The sequence below is a fragment of the Egretta garzetta genome, unplaced genomic scaffold (assembly GCF_000687185.1).
Source record: "Egretta garzetta isolate BGI_Z169 unplaced genomic scaffold, ASM68718v1 scaffold373, whole genome shotgun sequence".
Taxonomy (NCBI): Eukaryota; Metazoa; Chordata; class Aves; order Pelecaniformes; family Ardeidae; genus Egretta; species Egretta garzetta.
Window position 1 is genome coordinate 1,587,948 of NW_009259184.1, and position 13,953 is coordinate 1,601,900.

The window sequence follows — 13,953 nt, forward strand, 5'->3', positions numbered from 1 at the left end:
GTAGCTAAGCCCCACCCAGGGAGGTCTGCTGGGGGGACCTCCCCTAGGTCCCCCTGTCGCAGCCAGCAGGAGCCCACACTACAGTCCTCCGTGACAGAAGGAATTCAGTCGGTGTTGTGCTCGTTCAGCTGAACGATGGAAGGAAAAGAAGAGCTTGGGCAGCTTTTGTTTGCCAACCTGCTACAGCAACCTTACAAGTTGCTGGCGTTCATTCTCCCCCACCTTGTGCACGTGCTGTTCATGCTGTGTGCCCCGGTGCGGCACCCCGGGGGGCTTCGTGGTTGGTCTTCACCTTCACACCTGCATCTTCAGCCCATGGCCACCCAAAACATGTAACCCATCTTTCCCCCCTCTTCAGTGTTCTTATGAATTGCTTCCAAATGCCTAAACTGCTCTTCACCTTTGATCGCACATCTCTGTGTATGCTTATCTTTCTGTTTAATGGTGTTGGTGCCTTTTATCACCACAAAAGAAGCTGATAAAATTACTTTTACCCTTCCTTATGTGATGATCGCAAGCAAACATAGCCTAAAGGTTATGTGCCCGCCTTAACGCTCGTTACTTTACAGCAGCTGTATAAAATGAGTTGTGAAATTTATCTTCTAGCTTTCATTAAATGTTTTCAAATGCTTTAATCACAAACCCGTAATTGAAAGTGAATTTTTTTCACTGGCCTGAAAGGGATCCTTATCAGAGCTGAGATTGGAGGAATTTCCGGCTTTCTGTTTTGTTTTTCCATAGTCAGACTTGCTTAAGGTCCGACCTAGAAGTTGTGATATGCAACGTTTTAGTTCCAGGAGCAGCTGAGTGAATGCACTGCAATGCAGGCCACCTGCTCCCCCTGGCTGCCAGCTCCCAGACGCCTACCTAGGCACTGCACCTAGATGAGGTGGGCTACAGCTCTTGGTCTGAGCCAGAGCTGGGGAAGAAATTGTTAATTTAAAAAGCTAAAACCAAAAAAAAATAAAAAAAAAAAATTGCAACGATAAGACCCATCCATTCTACTGCATTCACAAAAGCTGTAACTCAGGCAAGCTCTTAGGCACATATTTAAGATAAATATGTCCAGTCTTGCTCTGAAAAGGGTTCTGTCTAAGCAAGTGACCTCTGGAATGAGACCTCCATGACAGTACACAGTAAAAAGACACATCTTTGCTGCCAGATCTGAAGTCCACTTGACAATCACTGCGGTACGTTTTACTGCTGAAAAATGTCAGATGGAGGTCACAACAAATATTAAATATCTACCCAAAAGCACAACAGCTGGTGAGACCTGTGGCCAAATCTGGCCCACAATGATGTTTGCAAGATACATTTAACAGGCACTTCAGAGACACGACAGATAGCAGACCAACAGGGATGGGTGAAGACTCTTGCTGAGCCCTGGCAACTGCTGGGCCGACAGAGACCACCACTTCTCCATAGGCTCCGTCTGTTTTCCAATGCACTGGTCATGCTATGGGGCGTGGATCTGCTCTTCCATGCCACAGCTCCCACCCACCAAGGCATACCCCTCACAGAACCGCTACAGAAAACATTTTCCAGTAACGGTCATTTGTCTCATTTGCTCTAGTAATTAACGTGTTTTCCACAGCCATTCACAAAGATTCCTCACCAACTCAAAATACTTTCTTTTCCAGTTTTGAAGCTGCTTGAACTGACAGCCAACCATTCCCAATGCTGTTATGAAATTAAGTGCTGCTCTGCAAGTCTGCAAATGCACCTGTGGCCTAGACTGCACTGATATAAAGCAATGTCAGGAAGATGCTAATAGCCATAGTGTTAAAATACATTAAGAAGATTTCCCATGTTAAGAATATGTTAGCTGATCCCAGTTAATTCTACTGACGTACTCTAATGCAGAGTGAAAATTTTCAGCTAAATTATTTTTCAAGGGAAAACTGCAGATTCTCTCACATTCATGAGTTCAGGAATCTGCATTGATTTCCCAGACTGTCCATTTAGAAAATAATTAAATAGAAAAATTGTTTAAAACACTTCAAAACAAAATTAATTAGTTTTTCCTACTATAATGGAATCTTTCAATTGGTAAATATTATTTCTGTCCTCAATCAGAAAGAAGAAAACATTTTGTTTAATTTAACCCTCTTTTCTACTTCCTAGCTGTTTTCAGAATATTTCATTTTCCACCAACTCCCAAACTGACAGTATTTATTGTAAACTAAAAATAAAGCCCTGTTATCTGCCTAGCTTTACTCTGATGACAAGCTGTATTTGATACAGTGTAGGTGAAAGATGTTATTAATGTGTTTTCCAACATGAAACATTTTCCCAGCCTACATATGGAATAAGCATTCTTGTGGTGTGGATTGGGTATTTACTTCTAGGGATCGGACTAGGTGAGGACAGACAAGTGCTAGTACATGGTGCTGCACCTCCCGCCCCAACAAACACAATATCCAAATGCTTACTGAACACAGTATCATTTTATAAATTATAGTGAGCTAAACCAAAGCAATTAGGTTCATCCAAGAACATCAGGATCATTTGCAAAAACTAAAAACTGGTTTATGCAAAACAGGAATGGGTGTGAATGGAAAAGGTCCTGTAATACTTGATGTCCTACTGGATGCCAGAGCAGGTCAGGTTTGGGGTGAAGAAGCTGGGGAGGTAAGGATTTTTTGAAAGAGATTCCTTTCAGTAGCTTTTATCCCCACAGACACCTTTATCACACAGATCCTGAGTATCATTATTCCCATTTTCCAAGCATTGAACCAAAGCACCACACACCACCATCAAGGAGCGGCAGAAGACATCTCAGACTCTAACACCTACTATCTTTTTCCAGGCCAGTGACAGAAAATCTGCTGTCCCTAGGAAGAATATCTGCCAGCGACATATTTACAAACAGCAGCTGTGTATTTACTAAGCTAGGAGGTGAATTGCCAAGGAATGTAAAAAGTCTTGCCCTAAAGAGATCATCATTTATATAGGTGGAGAGCCCAGACAGGTTTGGGGATTTCAGAACAAGCATATGCAAATACATTTACTGATCAGAATTAGCTATGGTGAGCTCGTGGTATAGAGTCAGAGCTGATAAATTTTAATGGAGGAAGGACGGGACATGGTTTAGTGGTGGGATGGCAGTGTTAGGTTAGCGGTTGGACTTGATGATCTTAAAGGTCTTTTCCAACCTAAACGATTCTATGATTCTATGATGGGAAAATGCTGTGTTGGACATATGACAGTAATCCAGGGTGAAATAAGATTTTAAAAAGTCAAGAGAGATGATCAAGAATGACTCTGGATTAACTCTAAATCATAGCCATTCTAATAGCTAAAAAATTAAAATAAAATCACATTGTGAGACAGTTTGGCTACCATCAAGCGCTCAATAAAAGCATAAAAGTACATGGTATGAAATCTTACTAAATTACATGGTATGAAAACCCTCACACCGTGTATATATCACTGGAGAATAAACGAGGTTATCTTTCCACTAGTGGTCCTTTCAGTACTACAGCTCATGGGCATTTATGTCAGAAGTTACTCCAAGATGGACAGTGGCTACTTGTGGTGCAAGAGTATTCAAGCTCCTGAAGCTGAGCTTCCAGCTCCTGCAGAATAGCAGCTCCGGGGTTTCTAAACCCTTGGCAATCCGTCTTCACTAACTGCACCATTTGGGATAATCTTAGAAGTCTGCTTGTCGTCCCCAGCTTCTTCAGCCAAACACTCCGGAGGCTCTAGGTCATCATATCTTCTCCGATAGACCACCCTTGAGAGCAGGGTTATCAGAAACATTTCCATGATGAGGAGCTGCTGGGTCATATCTGCCAAAAAAAAAAAAAAAAGGGAGACAAAGAACAGCCCCCAGAAGGGGAAATGACTATCAGACACAAAGTGAATTCCTGGCTTATTAATTTTCATCTGTGCAAAAGGAACAAAATTCACCAACCTGTCCCCATAACGGAGTGTCTCTCACACTCGGCAATAAAATCGGTTACAGAATTACTGTATTGCCCATCAATAAGCATGCAATAAGTTATGCATTCAAACCGCAAGAGATTTAACAGCAATTATGCACATTGATTTCTTGTCCTCTCATTTCTGATTGTAAATCTTATCATCATCATGTTTTTCTCTGTGACTATGACAGCTATAAAACTTTTTGATATTGTTTTTTAAGTAAAAGCTGAGATTCTCCAAAAGCTACATGATCTCAGGAAATGAGTATTTGGGGAAAACACCAGATACTGCAGTTAGCCATGCTGAACTGGCACCTTTATAAGTAAATGAACATCCTTCCCAAAAGAACTTACATGCTCCTCTTGCTGAAGAGGAGAGTGGTGGAGCACAGGGAATAATTCTTTGCGAGGCCAAGATGTTGATAATAGCTGCCTGCAAGTGGTTCAGAATGAGGATAAACTGCACCAGAAAGAGAAAACAGATGCCTTAGCTACCAGGAAAAGGTTTATACTTCACACAACAATCTGCTTTCATAACAGACCCTCTTCCACCTCATTCCTCCTTTCTTGCCCTCCCTCTCCCCCCATCCACCAGCAGGCTGCCTGCCGTTCTGCAGAATTCATCTTTAGGTCAGGACGATATTGCTCGGAATGTGAGTGTCAAATTAAACCTCTGTTTGAAGTGTTTCTTCTCAGCCCTTCATTTGGGAGGTGCAATACACACAGAGCTCCCAGCTGGGATGTTAAATGATACTGAGCTCTGAATAAAGGGTAACAAGGTTTTAAAACCTTCCTGTTAGTCTAACCGATGAACTTATTGTCTCTGTTAGTGGAGGAAGGACTCAAAGAACGTTTTTTCTGTTGTCTTCTCTTTTTGCCATAGCAGGTGGATGCGGTGCTCCCCAAGGTACATGGGACCGGCTTCCTTGCCAGAAGGGACAAAGGACTCTTCACAGCTTGGCCTCAGCAGCAATCACTTATGCATCACATTACCTGCTATTCGCTGAGCTAGGCCTTCGCTGCCTTGGAGATACCCAAAGCGTCTCTCTAGCTGCCGGTGCAACTGCATGAGTATAAATCCTCGCATTAACAGAGTTTGCCATCCTACACCTGGCGTCACCCTAATGCAGCTTTGCAGGTGTAACTATCCTGTTTATTGCATTTCTAAGTGCTTAATAATTTACTTAAAAGAAACCTTAGTGCACCAGCCTTTCTATACGTCCTGTTCAAGGAGGATGTATATGCAAGGATTCTGCTGTACTTTCTTCAGGGTGATGTGGAAGAGGGTGGCCTTGTCCCTGGGCTTTTTCAGTCTAACCTATCTGGTTCTGTTCGTTACTATTTAATGATTCTATGGTGGAGTGACTGCATCAGTGGACAAGGGAAAAGCAACGGACATCATCTATCTTGACTTCTGTAAACCCTTCAACATGGTTCCCCACAACATCCTTCTCTCTAAGTTGAGGAGATATGGATTTGATGGGTGAACTGTTTGGTGGATAAGGAATTGGTTGAGGATAGTGGTCAATGGCTCAAAGTCCAGATGGAGACCAGCGACAAGTGGTGTCCCTCAGGGGTCCGTACTGGGACCAGTGCTGTTTAATATATTCATCAGTGACATAGACAGCGAGATCGAGTGCACCCTCAGCAAGTTTGCAGATGACACCAAGCTGAGTGGTGCAGCTGACACACCAGAAGGACGGGATGTCATCCAAAGAGACCTGGACAAGCTGGAGAGGTGGGCCTGTGTGAACCTCATGAGGTTCAACAAGGCCAAGTGCAAGGTCCTGCACCTGGGTCAGGGCAACTCCTGTTATCAATACAGGCTGAGGGACGAAGGGATCAGGAGCAGCCCTAAGGAGAAAGACTTGGGGGTACTGATGGATGAGAAGCTGGACGTGAGCCGACAATGTGCGCTGGCAGCCCAGAAGGCCAACCATACCCTGGGCTGCATCAAGAGAAGCGTGGCCAGCAGGTCGAGGGAGGTGATTCTGCCCCTCTACTCTGCTCTGGTGAGGCCTCACCTAGAGGACTGCGTCCAGTGAGGGAGTTGGGGTTGTTGAGCCTGAAGAAGAGAAGGCTACGGGGAGACCTGATTGCGGCATTCTAGTACCTAAAGGGGGCCTATAGGAAAGATGGGGAAAATCTTTTCAGTAGGGCCAGCTGTGACAGAACAAGGGGTAATGGTTTTCAACTAAACCAGGGTAGGTTTAGACTGGGTATAAGGAAGAAATTCTTTACAATGAGGGTGGTGAAACACTGGAATGGGTTGCCCAGGGAGGTGGTGGAGGCCCCATCCCTGGGAACATTCAAGGCCAGGGGCTCTGAGCAACCTGATCCAGTTAAAGGTGTCACTGATCACTGTAGGGGTTTGGACTAGATGGCCTCTAAAGGTCCCTTCCAACCCAAAACATTCTATGATTCTCTGATTCCCAGCAGCGTTTTCATTATCATCAAGCTCTGAAGTGCAGAGTGGCCAAGAAAAATATTGTCAAAACAGAACATTGTGACATGCTGAAACAGTTCAAACAACAGCCACCCACACAATGCTCCACATCCTCTCCTAGTTTTCAAAAGTATGCACCAGCATTTTAACACTGTGTTTCAGGACACTGCATCTACAAAGCTTCCTTCAAGCCCCACAGAAGGTGCTGTTTTGATTTCAATTTTCTAAAGATGAATGGATTTTATGCAGCTTTCACATCTCCAGCACTCCTGAGAGACTAGAAGTAAATTGGCTCAAGCTGAAACTGAACAGCAGCCAAGGAGAGCACTTCAAAGGGATGCAGCTTTAATCAGGTAAAAATGTGCCTTTGCATAGTGCATTTAATGGGAAAAAAATACTATAACTTTTCAACAAAGGACCAAGAACCAGAGAGACGGAGCTGTATCAGCAGTTAAGAGAAATTCTTATCAGAAATACTAAACTTCTCACCTGATAAAGAGCAAACTTTGGGATGATCTTCTTACAGATGAGGAGAGTCCTAACTTGTTGAAACATGATTCCAACTGGCCACAAAGCAATAATGGTGAGGACGCCAATGAAGCAGTTAATCCATATTGCAGCTCCTTTGGGAGATAACTGAGAAGCAAATCAAATAAGTGTATCTATAAAACTTTACAGGGCATTTTACTATTTCCAGGAAGAAGTTGTGAACTGGATGATGCAGAATTAAAATGCTTGTTTCTGCCTCCATGAAAGCTGATGGCAGCAGCAGTTGCTGGGGTTTGCATGGGGAAACTGCACAGTACCAACTGGAGTATTAGCACAGCGCACTTGCCCAGCAGGCACACATAAATCTGTTCAGCCTGGGAAGGTAACAAGTGACACAACCCCACAGTCTGACCCCAGCAACACCTGGGAAGGCTCAGCAGCTCATGAGAGCATATTCAGCATGATATCTCAGAGGAGTAATTTATTTTATACCGTGAAGCAACACGAAAATGTATTACTTTTAATCTGAGTTATCCAAGAGGTGCAAAATTATTAGCAGATACAGACCTCTCCATCGTCTTGCAGGTTACACAGTACAAAGCAGAAGTACAGTACTATCTTTTCTGCTTTGCACAGATACAAAAAAATCACCACGATTTGCAGAAAAACATAGCATTAGGCCTCCCGGTTACATGCTAGTACATACCGTTGTTTCTTAAGGCTGCACCTTACAAAACACAGGGCAGGTACATCCCACAGGGCAACCTGCAGTCCTGCTATTCTAACCACACAAGCTGGGAAACACACTGGAGCATAATCTGATGCCCAGCCCACCCTAATGCATGGTTTCTTTCCAAGAGAAGCAAGGAAATGGAGAGTCTGAGGGAAGGCAGAACATATATGCTCCAGGGTCTCGAAAGAATACCTTAAGGATTCACTCAGAAGTGCTCCCAGATTTCACAGTTTAGTTGTAGGCTAAGATACTAACTAACATCAACCCTAAAACATACGGATTTTGTGGACCATCTGAGGTTAAAATATTTACTTACATTGTAAAGGGTGTAACTGCCATTAGTCCAAAGCACTATTGATAAAAACATAAGCACAGGTCGAAGGAAAGCAAACTGAAAGGTGCCCAGCTTCAGCCAAAAGAGGGTTCGCCTGTCCAAAAAAACCAGAAAGAAAATCACATAGGCCAAAATCTTATTAGCAACCTTAATAAATTTTTTTGGATACTGTCAACTTCAAAATAACTTTTCCACTCCTGCAGCATGTGGCTAAAATCTGGGGAGGAACAGCTTTGAGATTAGAAAATCTTTCCAAGAATTACCCAGTGTTTATTTAATGAAGTCTCTACAATAATAGTACTTTTCCTGTTCTGCAGCAATTACATACTAACCAAAGCTGGGAAAAATGTCCTTCTCTGCCTTGAAGCTAACCAGAGAGCCAGTAGCAGCATAACCGGTTTCTGAGCAATAATACCACTTGCTCTTGCCTTGTTGCCTTACTATTTCAGTTTTCCGATGAGATCGGGCAAATTAGCCTTCCTCCTCAGACACTTCCTAGTCCTGTGGCAGATCAAGAAAGGGAATCATACAGACCTAGGTGAAAGGACTGGTAGTTTTTCTATGCATCGTGAATATTACCATGTAAGCATCTGGTTTTGCTCCTCTGTACTCTATCAGGAGAAAGGAACTATCTTGTACTTGGCCAGCTGCACAGGGCCAGCAGGACAGCTCAGGATTTCCATACTTGTCGGTATAAACTGTGTCCAGAACACAGCCCATACACAGTAACCTGGCCAGGCAGCATTAAAAAGGCCACCGGGAAAGGGGCAGACGCACTTGCTGACAGAGGACATGAAAGCTGACTGACCTGAACTCTCCTTCAGCCTTCACAGGACAAGCTGTGGCTGCGATGGCTGGCTCACGGTTTAGTCTGTCGCTGTGTGTTTCCCATACTGTTAATGCTGTCTTCACTGCAGCTCCTTGGGCCCTTGAGACTGCCATCAGAGATGGCTGCCGCATAGTATGTTACAGGGTATAGCCACGAGCCAGGAACTACAGGAATTGCTCAGTTAATATAGCTAATAACCACAGGGTTATGAACAGCACAAACACACGTCAAAGGGCCTACGACTGGCCAGCCGTTTAGCGCGTGTGCCTTTTCAAAAATCTATTATTCCCAAAGGGCTTTAAAGAACAATATGACAAACAGTGCAGTCACTGCTACACCAGACCTCTTCTGCCACATCTCTCCCCCCTGTACAGCTTGTTACTTTGCCTCATCAGTCTACTGTACCTTGTTAGCTTTCCCAGGACTGCTCGACAGTATATGGCTTTTTAAAAGAATGAATCCCTCCCGTGGAGTAGCTCCCTGTGTCCCCAGAAGATACCTATGGGAGGAATATGAGACTGACCTTTCTCTGGTATAGCTTGCTTAAAAAAAATTGTACCCTGTAATGGGAAAAGGCTAGAAATCAGAAGCAGAGACAGCAGATGGGTTTCCCAGTGCTACAGATGCCAGAGAAGGAGCCCTGAGCCCTCTGCAGAGCAAACAGCCTTTTTTTTAAACAGACAGCTATCCGTCCTTCCTCCCAGCAGTAGAAGGCACTAGCTAGCTCCTGTAAGGAGTTAATATTAGCTAATATCTTCCTCAGTAAACTTCCACTGGACCAATCAACAGGAGGGCAGAGCAAAGGATCCCCTCCCAAGCTCTCAGCTACCACAGCCTATGCAGAGGATGGACAGACATGGAAAGAAAAACAGATATACTGGTGTGGCACGTTAGGTCTATCGCACAGCTCTGTCCCACGGCGTTTGTTCGGCTCTGACTGCTGAAATGAGCCTGAACTAATGTCCATGAAAATTACTAGGAGTCATTTAGATCTATATCAGTAGTTGCTGATTTTACGTCATTGTATTCCATCCATTTTTGGAGGTATATGTTTCAGTTGATTTACTACCTATTCTTCTTGGTGCCCCCTCCACGTAAGTAATTCCTGTTATTCCATTAAAATACAATGATGGAAAAAAGAGTTTAAATTCTAATACTGAATGAGGCAGTGGAAGGAAAAATTATTACAACAAAAATGAAGAATTTTTGCAAAAGCACCACAAACCGCTATGCTGCGTTCTGTTCGCCACTTTCATTTAACCAGACCATCGAGTCCCTAAGGTCCCTCTGACACGAATGACCAGGCCCTCATGAAAAAGTCTCTGTCTTGCACATTCAGTCCTTCAGCTTTTGCTTCTAATGAGAGAAACATTCTCATACTCTGTGCCAGTAGCAAAGCCCTGGGAAATACACCAGGCTTCCAGGCTGTGGAGCGGCGCATGAATGACAGGGTGACGCTAGCCAGAAGGGAAGCCCCAGCGGGCAGCGCTCAAAGGAGGCAGGGTTTCTGTTACAGTACATTGGCTCCCGTAGGCGCAGTTCTCCATCCTCACCCTACTTCCCAAAGGTGCTTTAGTACTAAGTTTAGTAGAAGAAAATGCTTGCTTTTGCCTCACCAGATGATGCCACTTTATTGAGATCAAAGCTTTCCAGGAATTACATCTGTTTCTTGTTCGAAAAATTATTTTAATCTGAAGTAGTTTTAAAGTCAAAATCAGAACGGAACATTTCAATTTCATCAAAGTAAGAAAAATTTTCTTTCAAGACAGCCTCGATTTGACAATTCTGCTTGTGAAAAATACCCAATTTGGAAACATTTGTTCCCTTCTGGAATGAAAAGAAACTGAAAACTCAATTATTAGGTTTTCTAGAGTAGAAATCCCTCCTCCCACATGCCACTGCTCACTACAGAAATGGTTTCTTGAAAGAGAATGGGATTAGTTGGGGAGATACCACGGTCCTCAACATTAGTATGAGTGGCAACACTGCACTGGGCTACACTGAGAGAGCTCATGCTCTCGACTCTTAGGCAAAATTCTGCATTATAAAACTGAAATAAATTAGTGGTGGTGTACAGCCCCCAAGTGATGGCACTGTTTAAAAGACAGCTTGAGACTGACTTTCGGGAAGCGGGGAGGCCCTTTGCTGTAAACCTCGCCTAGCCAAGTTGGCTGAATTCCAGCAGCCGTTTTCCAGCTGGGAAATCTTAAAGGGCAACTCACCTAGTGATGGGCACGCGAGGGAGGCAAAGGCAGCAGCAGCAGCAGGGACCGGTGCTGATCTTGAAGTGACCATTTTCAAAGCGCCTGAGGAGCAGCTTTTGACCTCCACACTCTTTAATCATCATCATCAGGAACTTGTGGATAACTATTGCAAAAAATCTAGGAGAGGAAGAAAATACCAGCTTGAACTTGCCTGTGTGTCTCTTGCATGCCAGTGCCGCCTTCTGTCCTGGGTTTTTACAGCTTGCGCTTCGCAATCAACAGAAAATCTAGCACTAGCTGTGAAAAGCCTTCAGCTTTCCTTCACCTTGGAGGACCAGAACTGCCCTAACTTCACCGAAGGAGGAATAAACTGAGCCCACAGTGTAGCTGTGAAATTTCCCAAAGCCACACTGGTGGCTGGTGGCAGAGTCAGTATTAAAGCACAGGCTTTTCTGGCCCAAGTCATTATGGCCGTATTTTTCTATCTGTTACCTAGTCCTGACTGGTCCAAACTTTTCACAACAAATCCTGTTCCTCCTTTAAAAAAAAAAAACCCACCAAAACCGACAGCAGCAATCATGGCTAGGTTCATACATACATACATACATATATATATATATAGCTATCATTGCATGTGCTGGCCCAGTCAGGGTGTGGTTCCTCTGCAACCAAAGCTGATCCCAGCACTGACTGCTGCAACCCCATCTCTCCCTCCTTCACCCGCTGCACATTCACCGCCTTTCCCAGGAACTACAGATTGTGCAACTGCCCTTTCCTCCCTTTCCCAAACTGATTTAGGGAACTGATTCACTGAAATCCAACACCACCAAATAAAAGAGGTCCTCTTCAGCTGCACTGCCTCCTTGAGGGAGCTTGCTGTGTAGCCGAGACTGTGAGTGGTAGCGGATGCAAGTGAGGGGACAGGAACCTGCAGCTTGGGCAAGGGAGGAGGCAGGATTCAGAAAGGCTTGAAGAGCCATAGGACTGGATCCTTGGAAGTTTTTGGTAATCTGCACTACCTGCACAAATTGCTGCATGCTCCCAGGGTTCCCTACGACTGTGTTTTCCCTCCTTTTTTACTCTACTCTCTTAGTGAACGCAGCGCGACAAGGGGTGAGGCCATTCATGAGAGTCTGTGATACTGTCCTGCAGTGGGTTCCAAAATCATCCCCAAATCAACGTGGAGTGCCCAAGGCCACGGCGTCACCCCACCTGGCTCTGCCTCCCAGGGCTGCACCATCACCTCCAGAAAGCAAGGACCATGTTTCTCCGCTCTTCTCTGTGCATGTCAGAGCTGTCATGCTCGTACAGAAAGTGCTTTTATCAGGACAACCGCGGAACATTTTTACATTGATATACTCATCGGAGGTTCACTTGCCACCATTAATAATAGACCTCCATGGCTCATCGTTAGTAAAAGCGCAGAAAAGTCACAGGTCAGAGTCTCATTCCACATGACACGCAGAGAGAGGAAAGAAAGAGTACTGCTTCAAAGCTACTGTCAATCCGAGGGATCAATTACATGCGAGTCACAGATCTTTCATACTGAGGTTCCCACACTAGGGGACTGTAGCACTGAGAACTGCTTCGGGTATTTTCCACCTCCCAGAAAAGAGCTGCCAAGAGATTTCCACTCACACCAAAAATTACTAAATTGTTAAATTTACAAAATGACTGTGTTTACCAGGAGCAGCAGATGTTTAAAGGGAAGAAATTCAGGGTTCGGGGCAACATCTAGAAACAAGCAGACTACTCACGCTGCTGCTGTGAAATCTGTAAACATCGTTGAGCGAGGAATCCACATGCCAATGCATGAAGTAGTAGCGATCACCTACAGAGAAAGAGAGGAGGGTTGTACGAAGGGCAGAGATAAAGTAGGTTCATGTGGATTTTGAGGGAAACCCTACCTTCAACATTCAATTTTGTCTCTTTTCCATGATAACTTACTGGAGCTGCAGCATTAATCCAAATTATGATTGATCTTTTGGAGGAGGGGACTTTCCTGTAGATGTAGACCGCTTCCTCTATAAACACCAGACTGGCAATCAGCGTCATCAGAGTCAAGATTGCAAAGAGAAATCTCCCTGGTAGGTCAAGGCCTGCAGAGAGAGAAAAGAAAACGGACAGTTCTGATTTATTTCGTAAGCATTACAAACATTTCATGTAAAGACACCGTCTCTGAGGGGCTTCTTAGCCCTATTGCTGCAAAGGCTTGCACTCATCCTTAGCTACATAGATAGACCACTGATGCCACAGGATGATTTAAATACTTAAACTTAAGTTCACGACTAAATCTTTCCAGGATCCACAGACAGCATATGGGAAGAATATGCCTCTATGTTCTCAAAGCATTATGCAAAAGTCCCTGTCAGAAAAGTGGAGTTCCAGGAAAAGTGTCCTTAGATAAATGTAAATACGTAACACTATAAATAAATACATACTACATAATATAAATAAATACAGTAAATACCCACGCTGGGAACTTTTCCAGGCAGACTACAAACACAAATGTATTTTGCTCAGTAGTAGGTCTCTGCTTCCATAGGCATGTTTGTGCGTAACTTCCTTAGGCACGCCAAATTTTTAGAGGCTCGGTGGACATTTGTGGGGCATGCGAACAACATAAAGATAAGCCCCCGATGTATCTAGCCTGAGATAAAACGTGATGCCATCACCAAATGCTTTTTTACTTCTCCCTTAAAGCTGGATATGGATATCAACATTTACCCACGGGTGACGGGTTTTATGTCCCCACTGGCACTGGGTATTGGATATCAGCTTCTACCCACGGCTGATGGTTGAGGTGTATTTTCTCCCAAGAAGAGAGGCAGGAGAAAGCACTGCAGCGGAGCCATGCTTAATTTAGGAGAAGGTCGCGCTCATTGTTGGCACCGGCTCCCACGGTGGCTGTGCCCCCTCCAAAAGCGCACCGAGCCTCTGCCCCAGCCTCCGTAACCCCACCCGCTGCCCAGGACCCCGGCGCCTCTCGGCC

General features: G+C 44.4%; 1 protein-coding gene across 1 annotated transcript in view; it reads right to left on the reverse strand.

Annotated features, from left to right (window-relative positions):
* Positions 1 to 3,603: 3,603 nt before the first annotated feature.
* The window catches only part of LOC104123435 (organic solute transporter subunit alpha), a 25,746-nt gene continuing 15,396 nt past the window's right edge, over positions 3,604 to 13,953 (reverse strand). Inside the window, exons 2-8 of the mRNA XM_009635683.1 lie at positions 12,909 to 13,060; positions 12,719 to 12,792; positions 10,980 to 11,138; positions 7,911 to 8,022; positions 6,862 to 7,008; positions 4,281 to 4,386; positions 3,604 to 3,791 (exon numbers count right to left, since the gene is read on the reverse strand). Coding sequence (XP_009633978.1) covers positions 3,604 to 3,791; positions 4,281 to 4,386; positions 6,862 to 7,008; positions 7,911 to 8,022; positions 10,980 to 11,138; positions 12,719 to 12,792; positions 12,909 to 13,060 — 938 coding nt within the window. The remainder of the gene's footprint in view (positions 3,792 to 4,280; positions 4,387 to 6,861; positions 7,009 to 7,910; positions 8,023 to 10,979; positions 11,139 to 12,718; positions 12,793 to 12,908; positions 13,061 to 13,953) is intronic.